Source organism: Mobula hypostoma, chromosome 18, assembly GCF_963921235.1.
Source record: "Mobula hypostoma chromosome 18, sMobHyp1.1, whole genome shotgun sequence".
NCBI classification, from domain to species: domain Eukaryota; kingdom Metazoa; phylum Chordata; class Chondrichthyes; order Myliobatiformes; family Myliobatidae; genus Mobula; species Mobula hypostoma.
In genome coordinates this window covers 62,718,090-62,735,253 of record NC_086114.1, presented here as the reverse complement: position 1 = coordinate 62,735,253, position 17,164 = coordinate 62,718,090, and the positions used below count along the sequence as shown (strand labels likewise).

The 17,164-nt window shown below is 49.9% G+C and overlaps 1 protein-coding gene across 4 annotated transcripts in view; it reads left to right on the top strand.

Moving 5' to 3' along the window:
- Window positions 1–4,528, top strand: part of tp53bp1 (tumor protein p53 binding protein, 1) — a 107,291-nt gene extending 102,763 nt beyond the window's left edge. For all 4 annotated transcript variants that reach the window (XM_063070995.1, XM_063070997.1, XM_063070994.1 and 1 more), the window contains exons 27-28: window positions 190–335; window positions 4,148–4,528. In XM_063070995.1, the coding sequence (XP_062927065.1) occupies window positions 190–335; window positions 4,148–4,335 (334 nt within the window). In that variant the 3' untranslated portion in view covers window positions 4,336–4,528. The remainder of the gene's footprint in view (window positions 1–189; window positions 336–4,147) is intronic.
- Window positions 4,529–17,164: the final 12,636 nt, after the last annotated feature.

Below are 17,164 nucleotides of genomic sequence, written 5' to 3'. Positions count from 1 at the left end.
CCCCCAACTCACCGACCCGTCCCTCTGCTCCCTGACCCCCCCAACTCACTGACCCGTCCCTCTGCTTCATGACCCCCCACCCTCCGGTCAGCTTCACGCCCTCCCCACCCCATCCTCTGCACTCCGTCATTGCCGCCCCCCCCCCACGCGCACATGCGGCCACTCATTGACTGCTCCTTCATTCACCAGGCACCCTCGCACCACTCCTTTCAAGAACATGAAGATGCTGCTGGTGTCGGATCAGCAGGAGAGCTTCCTCAGCCTGTGGCCGGAGATCCTGATGATGGGAGGGGCGACGTCAGTCCGACAGCACAACCCCACCACGCATGGCAAGGGTGAGAGCGTGTCCCCAGCCCTCGGGGGTGGGGGCATGGGGTCTGGGGAAGTGGGGTGCGGGGTCACATTCAGCCTGATTTACAGGTCAGACACAGCCCCCTCCACATCATCGCCCACTGCTGGGGTCAGACTTATGTAGCCCCCCGGCCACCCTCGGGGTCACTCAGCTCGCTGTCATCTAGGGAAACAGCCTTGGCCCCGCCAAACTGGGTAATAGTTTGTGTGGATGCTGTGTGATGTACCCCACCCCGCCCAAATAACAGACAGTACACCAGATATGATTAAATGATTTACAGTTTATAGATAGTACTGGAGCTATATAATTAATAGAGAATAAAATATAAAAGGAAAATAAAAGGCGCCACACTTATCAAAGTTCAACCTCTTCATGCACAAACGGTTGGAACTCAGGACCCTCCTTCACCCTGCGACCCCCTCAGACCACCTCGACCGGCCGCCTGGGACTAACAATGGTGGTCGACCAGACTCTCCACATGAGTCCGTCTCCGCTCCTCGCCGAACACCCTGGACCTCGGACTCCTGCTCAGGGTCCGACTCCGTTAGCGGACTCACGGTACCTGATCCATCCTCTGTCCCTCTCTCCCACCTTCTCCCCAAAACCCCGCGCATACCATACCTTACAGACACACAGAAAGAATAAAATTTATCCCAATTGGTTCATAACATCTTCTTATCAATAACATAATCCAAACAAACTGCTAGCGGGAGGACTTTCTCAGCAGTTAACATAACAAAGGATCCATTTCAATTATAACATAACAAAGAAGCCATTTTAACAAGACAACGCAGTAACATAAAAGAAGAAACCCCTTACACTTAGAATGGAGCTCCCTCCACTCCGTCCCATCACACACTCCCGGTCAGACACAGAGTGAAGCTCCCTCCACACTGTCCCATCACACACCCCCAGGATCAGACACAGGGTGAAGCTCCCTCTACAATGTCCCAACACACACTGCTGGGGTCAGACACAAGTGAAGCTCCCTCTACAATGTCCCGTCACACACTCCCTGGTCAGACACAGAGTGAAGCTCTCTCCACACTGTCCCATCACACACTCGGGGGTCAGACACAGAGTGAAGCTCCCTCTGCACCGTCCCATCACACACTGCTGGGGTCAGACACAGAGTGAAGCTCCCTCTACACCGTCCCATCACACACTCCAGGGGTCAGACACAGAGTGAAGCTCCCTCCACACTGTCCCATCACACACCCCCAGGATCAGACACAGGGTGAAGCTCCCTCTACAATGTCCCAACACACACTGCTGGGGTCAGACACAAGTGAAGCTCCCTCTACAATGTCCCGTCACACACTCCCTGGTCAGACACAGAGTGAAGCTCTCTCCACACTGTCCCATCACACACTCGGGGGTCAGACACAGAGTGAAGCTCCCTCTGCACCGTCCCATCACACACTGCTGGGGTCAGACACAGAGTGAAGCTCCCTCTACAATGTCCCAACACACACTGCTGGGGTCAGACACAAGTGAAGCTCCCTCTACAATGTCCCGTCACACACTCCCTGGTCAGACACAGAGTGAAGCTCCCTCCACACTCCCTGGTCAGACACTGAGTGAAGCTCCCTCTACAATGTCCCGTCACACACTCCCTGGTCAGACACAGAGTGAAGCTCCCTCCACACTCCCTGGTCAGACACTGAGTGAAGCTCCCTCTACAATGTCCCGTCACACACTCCCTGGTCAGACACAGAGTGAAGCTCTCTCCACACTGTCCCATCACACACTCGGGGGTCAGACACAGAGTGAAGCTCCCTCTGCACCGTCCCATCACGCACTGCTGGGGTCAGACACAGAGTGAAGCTCCCTCTACAATGTCCCAACACACACTGCTGGGGTCAGACACAAGTGAAGCTCCCTCTACAATGTCCCGTCACACACTCCCTGGTCAGACACAGAGTGAAGCTCCCTCCACACTCCCTGGTCAGACACTGAGTGAAGCTCCCTCTACAATGTCCTGTCACACACTCCCTGGTCAGACACAGAGTGAAGCTCTCTCCTCACTGTCCCATCACACACTCGGGGGTCAGACACAGAGTGAAGCTCCCTCTGCACCGTCCCATCACACACTGCTGGGGTCAGACACAGAGTGAAGCTCCCTCTACAATGTCCCAACACACACTGCTGGGGTCAGACACAAGTGAAGCTCCCTCTACAATGTCCCGTCACATACTCCCTGGTCAGACACAGAGTGAAGCTCCCTCTGCACCGTCCCATCACACACTGCTGGGGTCAGACACAGAGTGAAGCTCCCTCTACACCGTCCCATCACACACTCCAGGGGTCAGACACAGAGTGAATCTCCCTCCACACTGTCCCATCACACACCCCCAGGATCAGACACAGAGTGAAGCTCCCTTTACAATGTCCCAATACACACTGCTGGGGTCAGACACAAGTGAAGCTCCCTCCACACTGCTGGGGTCAGACACAGAGTGAAGCTCCCTCTACAATGTCCCGTCACACACTCCCTGGTCAGACACAGAGTCAAGCTCCCTCTACAATGTCCCAACACACACTGCTGGGGTCAGACACAAGTGAAGCTCCCTCTACAATGTCCCGTCACACACTCCCTGGTCAGACACAGAGTGAAGCTATCTCCACACTCTCCCATCACACACTCGGGGGTCAGACACAGAGTGAAGCTCCCTCTGCACCGTCCCATCACACACTGCTGGGGTCAGACACAGAGTGAAGCTCCCTCTACAATGTCCCAACACACACTGCTGGGGTCAGACACAAGTGAAGCTCCCTCTACAATGTCCCGTCACATACTCCCTGGTCAGACACAGAGTGAAGCTCCCTCCACACTCCCTGGTCAGACACTGAGTGAAGCTCCCTCTACAATGTCCCGTCACACACTCCCTGGTCAGACACAGAGTGAAGCTCCCTCCACACTCCCTGGTCAGACACTGAGTGAAGCTCCCTCTACAATGTCCCGTCAGACACAGAGTGAAGCTCTCTCCACACTGTCCCATCACACACTCGGGGGTCAGACACAGAGTGAAGCTCCCTCTGCACCGTCCCATCACACACTGCTGGGGTTAGACACAGAGTGAAGCTCCCTCTACAATGTCCCAGCACACACTGCTGGGGTCAGACACAAGTGAAGCTCCCTCTACAATGTCCCGTCACACACTCCCTGGTCAGACACAGAGTGAAGCTCCCTCCACACTCCCTGGTCAGACACTGAGTGAAGCTCCCTCTACAATGTCCCGTCACATACTCCCTGGTCAGACACAGAGTGAAGCTCCCTCCACACTCCCTGGTCAGACACTGAGTGAAGCTCCCTCCACACTGCTGGGGTCAGACACAGAGTGAAGCTCCCTCCATACTCCCTGGTCAGACACTGAGTGAAGCTCCCTCCACACTCCCTGGTCAGACACTGAGTGAAGCTCCCTCCACACTCCCTGGTCAGACACAGAGTGAAGCTCCCTCCACACTCCCTGGTCAGACACAGAGTGAAGCTCCCTCCACACTGCTGGGGTCAGACACAGAATGAAGCTCCCTCTACAATGTCCCGTCACACACTGCTGGGGTCAGACACAAGTGAAGCTCCCTCCATATTGTTCAGCCACCTTGTGCTGCTACCACTGCAGCAGAAGCTTTCACAGTTCAGGGCCCATGGCCAAGTGTGTGTGTTGCCTTTGCTCGCCGACATCGTGAGTCAGGGGGTCACCCCACGCTGAACGTTTGGGGTGGAACTCAGCTGTCGTTCGGCTGCTGTAGCCACAGGGCTGACCAGGTGTTTCTGCTCCTCTGTCCTTGCAGACGTCCCTCTGGGGCTCTTCGACATCGTGGTGACCGACCTCTCGTGCCCGCCGTCGCTGCTGAAGTGTGCAGAGTCGCTGTCCGTGCCCGTGGTCTCGCAGGAGTGGGTGATCCAGAGCCTAGTGACTGGTCAGAGAGTCAGTGAGCACAGCCACCCCATGTACAAACACACCTACAAGCCCAGCTAAAAGCCCCTCCACCTGCCCCTCGCTCCCCCGACAGCCAACCCGTCCTGCCGCTGTTTTACATTTTCAAAGCTTTTATCTGTCTGTGTTTGTAACTGCATGTATGAAAATGTACATAGTTTTATTGGTTTCATTTTTATTAAAAAACAACAGAATAAACTGTGAGGTTTCGCTGCCTTTTTGTCAGTTTTACATTTTTTTTATTGAAAGAAAGCTGTGAGTAACAGCCAGTAGGTTAAAGGTGTGAACCTCCGGGTTCCTTAAGGCTGTCATAGCCGGGAAGGGGTGGGGTAGTGGGGATAAACCCCCACTGCCTATTAAATGCTCCCAATGGCGTGTGTCTCAAATAGCCTCTGACGGCCAAGAGCTCTGACGCTCCTGGCCTTCATGTCTGGCTTAGCTACTAGGCCCGGCGGAACCGTTCCTACTGACAGGAGAAGGGGCAAAGGCAGGTTACTGGCACCTTAAACCCAGTCACTTCAGGCAGCTGATCTAGGAGAAGGAAAACTCTGATCTCAAACCTCTGCTACCTTTTGGCTACACCCACTCATGGGGAAGGCTTCGGGAGTGAACTCCGAGGAAAAACCCAGAGCTGGAGTCCCTAAGGCAGTCCTCCGTCAAGTTCGATGCTGACTGGCAGCTCCTGCCAAACTGTGTCCGGTCTCTGCCATTCCTTTGGATTGATCAGCTGCGTAGAGAGAGGGAGCTTCCTGCACGGGCAATGGCTTGCTCTCCATATCGTACTGCCCGGGCTTGCGTCGTGACTGATAGGACAACATAAACAGCTGGGACGTAACATGGATAATCGTCTCTGACCCGCAGAGGGCCTCTCACATCTGCCCTCGACATGTTCACCAACCCTCCTCTGTCTGTCCCCTACCCACCAGTGTCACTTCCTCCTGTGTGGCCATTTAACACCTTTGCAATTTAATCGTGCCTCTGCTGGCTCTTATAGGAAACATTTCCTGTAAAAAATGCTATTCCCTTCTCTCAGTTTCTTCACCTCTGGTGCATCTGTTCTCAGGACATGTCTTTCCAATCCAGGACATCAGGGACGTCCTCCATTAAGTGACAGGGTTTCCCTCCCTCTGCTCTTGACACTGCCCTCACTTGTATCGCCTCCATTTCCCGTACATCTGTGCTCACCCCACCTTCCTGCTGCCCCAATAGTGATAGAGATCCTCTTGTCCTTACGTACCACCCCATCAGTGTCTGCATCCAACACATTATCCTCCATGACTCCCATCATCTCCAAAGGCACCCTACCACTAAACATATCTTTACCTCTTCCCCCCTCCACTTTCCACAGGGATTGCTCCCTCCACGATTCCCTTGTCCATTCGTACCTCTCCACTAATCTCCCAACAGGCATTTAATCCTGCATGCACCCCAAGTGCTACACGTCCCTCACCTCTTACCAGGACCCCAAATAGTCCTTCCAAATGAGGCAAGAATTTGCCAGGATCCTCTCGCGTCAGAAGCTCCTGTTACGTACCCCGTAACTGGGTTGCCAAACCAGCAGAAATGGATCACTCAGTTGGAGTCTGGAGTACTAGAACTAAGAAAGTTTTATTAAAGAAACAAGTAACACAGTAATCAAAAGGATAATAAATGCAACAGTTCAGCAATGATAAACACACATGTACACAGAATTAAGATAACAGCATCAATCAAGCTCTATCGTTGTCTAGGGGTAAATGACCAATTTCAAAATGACCCAAAGTTCAGTCCAGTTAGTAGTTCAGTTCGCAGTAATAGTTGCCATGGCGATGGACAAGGTGGGGGAAGAGACAGAGAGAACAGGAACAACTCATCATTCAGAACGGCTTCACTCACAGACCAGCGAGATGGCTCACAAACAGCATTTGGGCGGGTCCTTGGTGATGTCACCTGAGGTCACCGACTGTGACCCCTCCTCCAGATGCGGTCGATCCTCTGCAGTGAACCCGGCACCCAGGCAAGGGCGGACACACACCGGGTTCCCGCTGATCGTACCTTTCCACCCTGGTCGTTGTCTGGTACTTCTCACCCACTCGTGAGAAGCGTACCGCTTCCAGGGTCTCGTTACCTTGGGTGGCGTGTGTGTCTGTCTTAGCGAACCTGTCCCTTTTTATTCCCCTGCTGGGGTATCGCCTGTCCATCACTTCAAACAGTTCAGGGTTCAAAGGGGGGAGCCGCTCCAGACAGCTCTTCCTCCCACATCCCTTCATTACACATCTCCAGACGCTGCTCCATTGTTCCTTATCTCTCCTTCCCCTGAGGGCAGGTGGCAGACCAACTGCTGATGCCACTGATGCTAGCCCAGGCCAGCAAACATCTTAATTTTATGTGTATTCTCGTAACACTCCCAATCCAGCCTCCTCTGCGTTGGTGAGACCCATCGTAAACGGGGGGACCACTTTGTTGAGCACCTTTGCACCACAAGTGCGACAAACACCAATTACCATTCCCAATCCTGTTCTGACATGTCGATCCGTGGCACAATCTTGGCACAAGAGGAGGCAACACCTCAGGGTGGAGGAGCAACACCTTGTATTCCATCTGTGTACCCTCCAATTTGATGGCATAAATAATGATTTATCCATCTGGTGTGCAAATTTACCCCCTGCCCTTCCCCATTCTGACCTTTCACTTCTCGCCTGCCTATTACTCCCCTCTGAATTCCTTCCCCCTTCCCTTTCTCCTATGGTCCACTCTCCACTCCCATCAGATTCTTTCTTCTCCAGCCCTTGACCTTTCCCAAATACCTGGCTTCACTTTTCACCTTCCAGCTAGCCTGTTACCCCACCTTTCTACTCTGGCATCTCCCCCCGCCCCCACCTTCCTCCTTAGCCCTGAACAAGGGTCTCGGCCAGAAACATTGACTGTTCACTCTATTCCATTGATGCTGCCTGACCTGCTGAATTCCTCCAGCTTTGTGTGTGTGTGTGTATATTGCTTTGGATTTCCAGCATCTGCTGCCTTCCTCATGTTTGCCTTTTAGGAAGCAGTGTCTCCAGGTTTCCCATCCCCAGCAGGCCTTTCCAGCTCAGTTTATTATACATTGCACTCTCCAGCTACCCACAGAGCCACAAATGTCTAGAGAGCACTGGCACAAGAAAGCAGCATCCATTCTCAAGGAACCCATCATGAATCACTGTGAAGCTTCAACCATCAGCCTCCTGAACTGGCGGGATAACTTCACTCAGCTCAGCTCTGAACTGGTTCCTCACCTCCAGACTCGCTTTCAAGGACTCTACAACTCGTGTTCTCAGTATAAATCAATTAATTAATTAGCCAATTTATTCATTTGTTTATTCAGTCATTTTTTGCACGATTTGTCTTTGCACACTGGTTGTTTGTCAGTCTTTGTTTATGTATAATTTTCAAATTCTATCACATTTTATTTTTCTGTAAAGGCCTGCAAGAAGATGAGTCCCAAGGTGACAATGCTACTTTGACAGTAAATTTTATTTTGACTTTGATATAAACCTGATTCTGATTCATCAAAGTAAACCAGAATCACTTTAGATACACTCAGGGGGATCCTGGTGTTCTGGTGGTCAATTCACAAAAGGCCAGGAATTTCTATGATCCAGCTGATTGATGCCTGCCTGTTCGGTTTATGCAATAGATATCCCAATAGTTTTAGCTCAGAGCAGCACAAAACAGAGAGGGTGAGAGTCTAGGACCAGAGGACATAGGCACAGCATACAAAGATACTGTATTGAATTGACTTTATTTCTTGCATCCTTCACATACACGAGGAGTAAAAATCTTTACATTACGTCTCCGTCTAAATGTGCAATGTGCAATCATAGTAATTTATAATAAATAGAACGGTCAATGAGTATAAAAATACACTCAAATCAGCATGAGTTCATCAGTCTGATGGCCTGGTGGAAGAAGCTGTCCCGGAGCCTGTTAGTCCTGGCTTTTTTGCTGCGGTACTGCTTCCCGGACTGTAGCGGCTGGAATAGTAACACACAACAAGCTTGCTGGTGAACGCAGCAGGCCAGGCAGCATCTCTAGGAAGAGGTGCAGTCGACGTTTCAGGCCGAGACCCTTCGTCAGGACTAACTGAAGGAAGAGTGAGTAAGGGATTTGAAAGTGGGAGGGGGAGGGGGAGATCCAAAATGATAGGAGAAGACAGGAGAGGGAGGGATGGAGCCAAGAGCTGGACAGGTGATTGGCAAAGGGGATATGAGAGGATCATGGGGCAGGAGGTCCGGGAAGAAAGACGGGGGGTTGGGGGGGTGGAACCAGAGGATGGGCAAGATGTATATTCAGAGGGACAGAGGGAGAAAAAGGAGAGTGAGAGAAAGAATGTGTGTATAAAAATAAATAACGGATGGGGTACAAGGGGGAGGTGGGGCATTAGCGGAAGTTAGAGAAGTCGATGTTCGTCCCCCCCATCCCTCCTGGCACTTATCCGTGTAAGCGGAACAAGTGCTACACATGCCCTTACACTTCCTCCCTTACCACCATTCAGGGCCCCAAACAGTCCTTCCAGGTGAGGCAACACTTCACCTGTGAGTCGACTGGGGTGATATACTGCGTCCGGTGCTCCCGATGTGGCCTTTTATATATTGGCGAGACCCGACGCAGACTGGGAGACCGCTTTGCTGAACATCTACGCTCTGTCCGCCAGAGAAAGCAGGATCTCCCAGTGGCCACACATTTTAATTCCACATCCCATTCCCATTCTGACATGTCCATCCATGGCCTCCTCTACTGTAAAGATGAAGCCACACTCAGGTTGGAGGAACAACACCTTATATTCCGTCTGAGCCTCCAACCTGATGGCATGAACATCGACTTCTCTAACTTCCGCTAATGCCCCACCTCCCCCTCGTAACCCATAAGTTAGAGAAGTCAATGTTCATGCCATCAGGTTGGAGGCTACCCAGACGGAATATAAGGTGTTGTTCCTCCAACCTGAGTGTGGCTTCATCTTTACAGTAGAGGAGGCCGTGGATAGACATGTCAGAATGGGAATGGGATGTGGAATTAAAATGTGTGGCCACTGGGAGATCCTGCTTTCTCTGGCGGACAGAGCGTAGATGTTCAGCAAAGCGGTCTCCCAATCTGCGTCGGGTCTCGCCAATATATAAAAGGCCACATCGGGAGCACCGGACGCAGTATATCACCCCAGTCGACTCACAGGTGAAGTGTTGCCTCACCTGGAAGGACTGTTTGGGGCCCTGAATGGTGGTAAGGGAGGAAGTGTGAGGGCATGTGTAGCACTTGTTCCGCTTACACGGATAAGTGCCAGGAGGGAGATCAGTGGGGAGGGATGGGGGGGACGAATGGACAAGGGAGTTGTGTAGGGAGCGATCCCTGCGGAAAGCAGAGGTGGGGGGGAGGGAAAGATGTGCTTAATGGTGGGATCCCGTTGGAGGTGGCAGAAGTTACGGAGAATAATATGTTGGACCCGGAGGCTGGTGGGGTGGTAGGTGAGGACCCTATTCCTAGTGGGGTGGCAGGAGGATGGAGTGAGAGCAGATGTACGTGAAATGGGGGAGATGCGTTTAAGAGCAGAGTTGATAGTGGAGGAAGGAAAGCCCCTTTCTTTAAAAAAGGAAGACATCTCCCTCGTCCTAGAATGAAAAGCCTCATCCTGAGAGCAGATGCGGCGGAGACGGAGGAATTGCGAGAAGGGGATGGCGTTTTTGCAAGAGACAGGGTGAGGAGAGGAATAGTTCAGATAGCTGTGAGAGTCAGTAGGCTTATAGTAGACATCAGTGGATAAGCTGTCTCCAGAGACAGAGACAGAAAGATCTAGAAAGGGGGGGAGGGGGAGGTGTCGGAAATGGACGAGGTAAACTTGAGGGCAGGGTGAAAGTTGGAGGCAAAGTTAATAAAGTCAACGAGCTCTGCATGCGTGCAGGAAGCAGCGCCAATGCAGTCGTCGATGTAGCGAAGGAAAAGTGGGGGACAGATACCAGAATAGGCACGGAACATAGATTGTTCCACAAAGCCAACAAAAAGGCAGGCATAGCTAGGACCCATACGGGTGCCCATAGCTACACCTTTAGTTTGGAGGAAGTGGGAGGAGCCAAAGGAGAAATTATTAAGAGTAAGGACTAATTCCGCTAGACGGAGCAGAGTGGTGGTAGAGGGGAACTGATTAGGTCTGGAATCCAAAAAGAAGCGGAGAGCTTTGAGACCTTCCTGATGGGGGATGGAAGTATATAGCGACTGGAGATGCATGGTGAAAATAAAGCGGTGGGGGCCAGGGAACTTAAAATCATCGAAAAGTTTAAGAGCGTGAGAAGTGTCACGAACATAGGTCGGAAGGGATTGAACAAGGGGGGATAAAACCGTGTTGAGGTATGCAGAAACGAGTTCGGTGGGGCAGGAGCAAGCTGAGACAATAGGTCGGCCAGGACAGGCAGGTTTGTGGATCGTGGGTAGGAGGTAGAAACGGGAAGTGCGGGGTGTGGGAACTATAAGGTTGGTAGCAGTGGATGGGAGATCCCCTGAGCAGATAAAGTCGGTGATGGTGTGGGAGACAATGGCCTGGTGCTCCTTAGTGGGGTCACGATCGAGGGGTAAATAAGAGGAGGTATCCGCGAGTTGTCGCTGTGCCTCGGCAAGGTAGAGGTCAGTACGCCAGACTACAACAGCACCCCCCTTATCGGCGGGTTTAATAATAAGGTTAGGATTAGTGTGGAGGGAGTGGAGAGCAGAGCGTTCCGAAGGAGTGAGGTTGGAATAGATTGTGTTTGGGATAGCTTGGGTCCCCAATGATCCTTTGGGCCCTTTTTACACACCTGTCCTTGTAAATGTCCTGAATCATGGGAAGTTCACATCTACAGATGCGCTGGGCTGTCCGCACCACTCTCTGCAGAGTCCTGTGATTGAGGGAAGTACAGTCCCCATACCAGGCAGTGATGCAGCCAGTCAGGATGCTCTCAATTGTGCCCCTGTAGAAAGTTCTTAGGATTTGGGGGCCCATACCAACCTTCCTCAACTGCCTGAGGTGAAAGAGGTTGTTGTGCCTTTTTCACCACACAGCTGGTCTGAACAGGCCACGTGAGGTCCTCGGTGATGTGGGTGTCGAGGAACTTGAAGCAGTTTACCCCCTCAACCCCAGATCCATCGATGTCAGTAGGGGTTAGCCTGTCTCCATTCCTCCTGTAATCCACAACCAGCTCCTTTGTTTTTGCAACATTGAGGGAGAGGTTGTTTTCCTGACATCACTGTGGCAGAAAAAATAACTTCTTCCCTCTAGGCCACCTAATTATTGTTTGAGATTAGGCCAATCAATGATGAAGAGGAAGTTCTTCAGGGGTTGGTGAATCTGTGGAACTTATTGCGACAAATAGCTGAGGAGGCCAAGTTATTGACCTGATAGAAGTTTTTTAAAATTATAAGAGGCAGAGATATATTAGTTTTTCTCCCAGGGTGAAAACATCAGTACTGGAGGATGTGGCTTTAAGGTGAGAGAGGGGAAGTTCAAAAAAGCAAGTTTTTGTTGATGCAGAATATGGCGGATGCCTGCAATGTGCTGCTGGTTGAAGTTGTGGAAGCAGACACTGTCCAGCTTTTTTGGAAGACAATAATGAGAAGCAAATCTCTCCATTACCATTTTTTTAGTAGATGTTTATCATAGTGCAGGTCAAGACAGGGTCAGCCTGTACCAGTAGGTAAAGAAGTAACAAAGGAACCTCAGCAAATGCTGTCCTTTATTACAGCAAATGTGTTGGCACATGGCCAAGTGGTTAAGGCGTTGGTCTAGTGATCTGAAGGTCGCTAGTTCGAGCCTGGGCTGAGGCAGTGTGTTGTGTCCTTAAGCAGGGCACTTAACCACTCATTGCTCTGTGATGACACCGGTGCCAAGCTGTATGGGTCCTAATGCCCTTCCCTTGGACAACATCGGTGGCGTGGAGAGGGGAGACTTGCAGCATAGGCAACTGCTGGTCCTCCATACAACCTTGCCCAGGCCCGCTCCCTGGAAACCCTCCAAGGCGCAAATCCATGGTCTCACAAGACTAACGGATGCCTATATTACTGCAAACTGGTGTGAATGGCCTTGGATAAACCAGTGAATGGATACAAACCGATTCACACTTCAGCGTAACAGACAAGCTACAGGAATATCGAACCACATGTACGACAAGTTGTTGGAAGTTTACAGACAAACAGGTGACTATACAAAACATAAACAAGCAGGTAAGAAAGCCAAAATTACAAGGAAAAAAACACAATGTAAACAACAATCTGGACCCTAATTCAACAATAGCAATAGAAACATAGAAAACCTACAGCACAATGCAGGTCCTTTGGCCCACAAAGCTGTGCTGAACATGTCCCTACCTTAGAACTACCAGGCTTACCCATAGCCCTCTATTTTTCGAAGCTCCATGTACCTATCCAGGAGTCTCGTAAAAGACCCTATCGTTTCCGCCTCCACCACTGCCACTGGCAGCCCATTCCACACACTCACCACCCTCTGTGTACAAAAACTTACCCCTGACATCTCCTCTGTACCTACTTCCGAGCACCTTTAAACTGTGCCCTCTCATGCTAGCATTTCAGCTCTGGGAAAAAGCCTCTGACCATCCACATGATCAATGCCTCTCATTGTCTTGTACACCTCTATCAGGTCACCTCTCATCCTCCGTCGCTTCAAGGAGAAAAGGCCAAATTCACTCAACCTATTCTCATAAGGCATGCTTCCCATTCCAGGCAACATCCTTGTAAATCTCCTCTGCACCCTTTCTATGGTTTCCATGTCCTTCCTGTAGTGAGGCAACCAGAATTGAGCACAGTACTCCAAGAGGGGGCTGACCAGGATCCTATATAGCTGTAACATTACCTCTCGGCTCTTAAACTCAATCCCACGGCTGATGAAGGCCAATGCACCATATGCCTTCTTAACCACAGAGTCAACCTGCGTAGCAGCTTTGAGTGTCCTATGGACTCAGACCCCAAAATCCCTCCGATCCTCCACACTGCCAAGAGTCTTACCATTAATGCTCTATTCTGCCATCATATTTGACCTACCAAAATGAACCACCTCACACTTATCTGGGTTGAACTCCATCTGCCACTTCTCAGCCCAGTTTTACATCCTATCAATGTCCCGCTGTAACATCTGACAGCCCTCCACACTATCCACAACACACCCAACCTTTGTGTCATCAGCAAATTTACTAACCCATCCCTCCACTTCCTCATACAGGTCATGTATAAAAATCATGAAGAGAAGAGGTCCCAGAACAGATTCCTGACGCACACCACTGATCACTGACCTCCATGCAGAATATGACCTGTCTACAACCACTCCTTGCCTTCTGTGGGCAAGCCAGTTCTGGATCTACAAGGCTATGTCCTCTTGGATGCCATGCCTCCTTACTTTCTCAATAAACCTTGCATGGGGTACCTTATCAAATGCCTTGCTGAAATCCATATACACTACATCTATGGCACTACCTTCATCAATGTGTTTAGTCACATCATCAAAAAATTCATTCGGGCTCATAAGGCATGACCTGCCTTTGACAAAGTTATGCTGATTATTCCTAATTATATTATGCCTCTCCAAATCTTCATAAATCCTGCTTCTCAGGATCTTCCCCATCAACTTACCAACTACTGAAGTAAGACTCACTGGTCTATAATTTCCTTTCTTGAATAAGGGAACAACATCTGCAACCCTCCAATCCTCCGGAACCTCTCCCATCCTCATTGATGATGCAAAGATCATTGCCAGAGGCTCAGCAATCTCCTCCCTCTCTTCTCACAGTAGCCTGGGGTACATCCCGTCCGGTTCCAGTGACTTATCCAACTTGATGCTTTCCAAAAGCTCCAGCGCATCTTCGTCCTTTATATCTACATGCTCAAGCTTCTCAGTCCTCTGCAAGTCATCCCTACAATCGCCAAGATCCTTTTCCGTACTGAATGCTGAAGCAAAGTATTCATTAAGTACCTCTCCTATCTCCTCTGGTTCCATACACACTTTTCCACTGTCACACTTGATTGGTCCTATTCTCTCACGTCTTATCCTCTTGCTTTTCACGTACTTGTAGAATGCCTTGGGGTTTTCCTTAATCCTGCTCACCAAGGCCTTCTCACGGCCCCTTCTGGCTCTCCTAATTTCATTCTTAAGCTCCTTCCTGCTAACCTTATAATCTTCTAGATCTCTATCATCACCTAGTTTTTTGAATCTTTCATAAGTTCTTCTTTTCTTGATTAGATTTACAACAGCCTTTGTACACCATGGTTCCTGTACCCTACCACCCTTTCCCTGTCTCATGGAACGTACCTATGCAGAACCCCACACAAATATCCCCTGAACATTTGCCACATTTCTTCCGTACATTTCCCAGAGAACATCTGTTTCCAATTTATGCTTCCAAGTTCCTGCCTGATAGCCTCATATTTCCCCTTACTCCAATTAAATGTTTCCCTAATTTGTCTGTTCCTATCCCTCTCCAATGCTGTGGTAAAGGAGATGGAATTGTGATCACTAACTCCAAAATGCTCTCCACTGAGAGACCTGACACCTGACCAGGTTTGTTTCCCAATACCAGATCAAATACAGCCTCTCCTCTTGTAGGCTTATCTACCTATTGTGTCAAGAAACCTTCCTGAACACACCTAACAAACTCCACCCCATCTCAACCCCTCACTCTAGGGAGATGCCAATCAATATTTGGGAAATTAAAATCTCCCATAACAACCCTGTTATTATTACACCTTTGCAGAATCTGTCTCCCTATCTGCTCCTCGATGTCCCTGTTACTATTGGGTGGTCTATAAAAAACACCCAGTAGAGTTATTGACCCCTTCCTATTCCTAACTTCCATCCACAGAGACTCCGTAGACAATCCCTCCATGACTTCCTCCTTTTCTGCAGCTGTGACACTATCTCTGATCAACAGTGCCACACCCCCACCTCTTTGGCCTCCCTCCCTGTCCTTTCTGAAGCCTGGCCCTTGAAGTAGCCATTCCTGCCCCTGCACCATCCAAGTCTCTGTAATGGCCACAACATCATAGCTCCAAGTACTGATCCACGCTCTAAGCTCATCCGCTTTGTTCATGTTTGAGAGATATTTAGAGAGGGTAATGTTCAATCGGGTTCGTGGGTCTGGTAAGTGATACAGAAAGCACTCTCAGCAAATACTGTAGGTATATTAATCGTTTATTTACAGACAGTAAAAATTCGACCAAATATTCATGTTCCCCAAGTTACAGACACTACAGATCTGAATATTCAACAAACATGCCGAGTTAAAAGTACACACAGGATACCTTCCCAATCGTCTTGTCTAAAGCAAACGAAGAGAACAAAGCCCTTTCTGCGTTGCTATTTTGTATACCCAGGATATTTGAAACTAGACACCAGGATGTATACAATGGGAAAGCATAAGTTAGTCCCCCCCCCCGCCCCCAGGACAGAAAGAGACACCTGAACAAGCAGGAAATCGGGGAATACGGACCATGTCCAGGCTTGTGCGGTTAGTTTAGACTGGTATCATGATCTGCATAGACTTGTGGACTGATAACTGATACGCCTGTTCCATGCTAAACCTTAGCCCTAGCTTTGAAAATGTTTCCAAATACTAGTCCCGTACTTTCAATCACTTTGCTCTTGGCCACGGTTTTTCATTTAAAAGCCGCGAGAAGCCGTAAAAATGGCAATTCCACTGTATTTCAACTTGCAATTTACTGCAACAACTGCCGGGTCAGATCACTGACTGAGCATTGCTGCCATCCTGTGGCCGGGACTGGAACTGCAGCAGAAAGACAACGTGATCCATTTGGAAAATCTATCAAACTGCTGATGTTGGAATGAATCTGAAACAAAAAAAAAACTGGAAGAACTCAGCCAATCATGTGCATCTGTGAAAGAGAAATTGATCAACATTTTGGTCCAGTAACCCTTCCTCTCCTAAGAAAGAAAGGGCCCCTGAGCCAAAAGATACAGGCGCAGAATTGGGCCATTGAGTCTGCTCCACCATTCAATCATGATTGATTCTTTTTTCAACCCCATTCTCCTGCCTTCTCCACATAACCCTCACAAATCATCAGTCTCTGACTCAAGTTATGCTGTCTGTGGCAATGAATTCCATTGATTTGCCACCCTCTGGCTAAAGAAATTCCTCCTCATCTCTGTTCTAAAAGGGCATTCTTCTACTCTGAGGATACCCGTGGACAATTCAGCTCTCTCGATTGAGGGAGATTGATCTAGAAAAGGGAGAGAAGTGCCAAAAATTGAACTTGAGAGTAGAATGGACGTTGATGAAACAGATAAGTTCTGTACGGGTGCAGGAAGACTGTTGGTAAGTGGATTTGGAACAGGGACTCTTCCACTTAGCCAGCAAAATGTTAGGCATAGCTAAGGAACACTGACAGAGAGAGGGAATGAGCTCATCGAATACTGCTACTTCATTGAAAACCTACATTACTGAAATATTAATGTGGCTTCATTAATAACTACTTTAATAGAGGGTGCATGGGGAGGGGTAGCACCTCTGGTGGGGGGCCTGCCGTGCCCTTTTTCAGGGCAACTCGTCCATCTTTGGTCCCCACCTGGCGCTCAGCTCTCACCTGTGGCTCCGAGTGGCTGTAACACGCGCAGTGGCCGCACCCTGGTAAACCTGCTGAGAGAGTGGGATTGCCCCTGTGCAACGGCTGCTCCGCTTAAAACTCCATCACGCACAGGTTTCCGCTGTGCGATTCATCTCAGTCCAAACCCAACTCGTCAAGCCCTGCGGCGACGGGGGAGTGGTGAAGCAACGGGTGGAGATGACCCCTGGCAGTTGTAGTCACAGACCTGCACGTAGGCAGCCTTTGGACCAGTGGTCGTTCGTCTCTGTACCCGGGGCAGCAGAGATGTCCG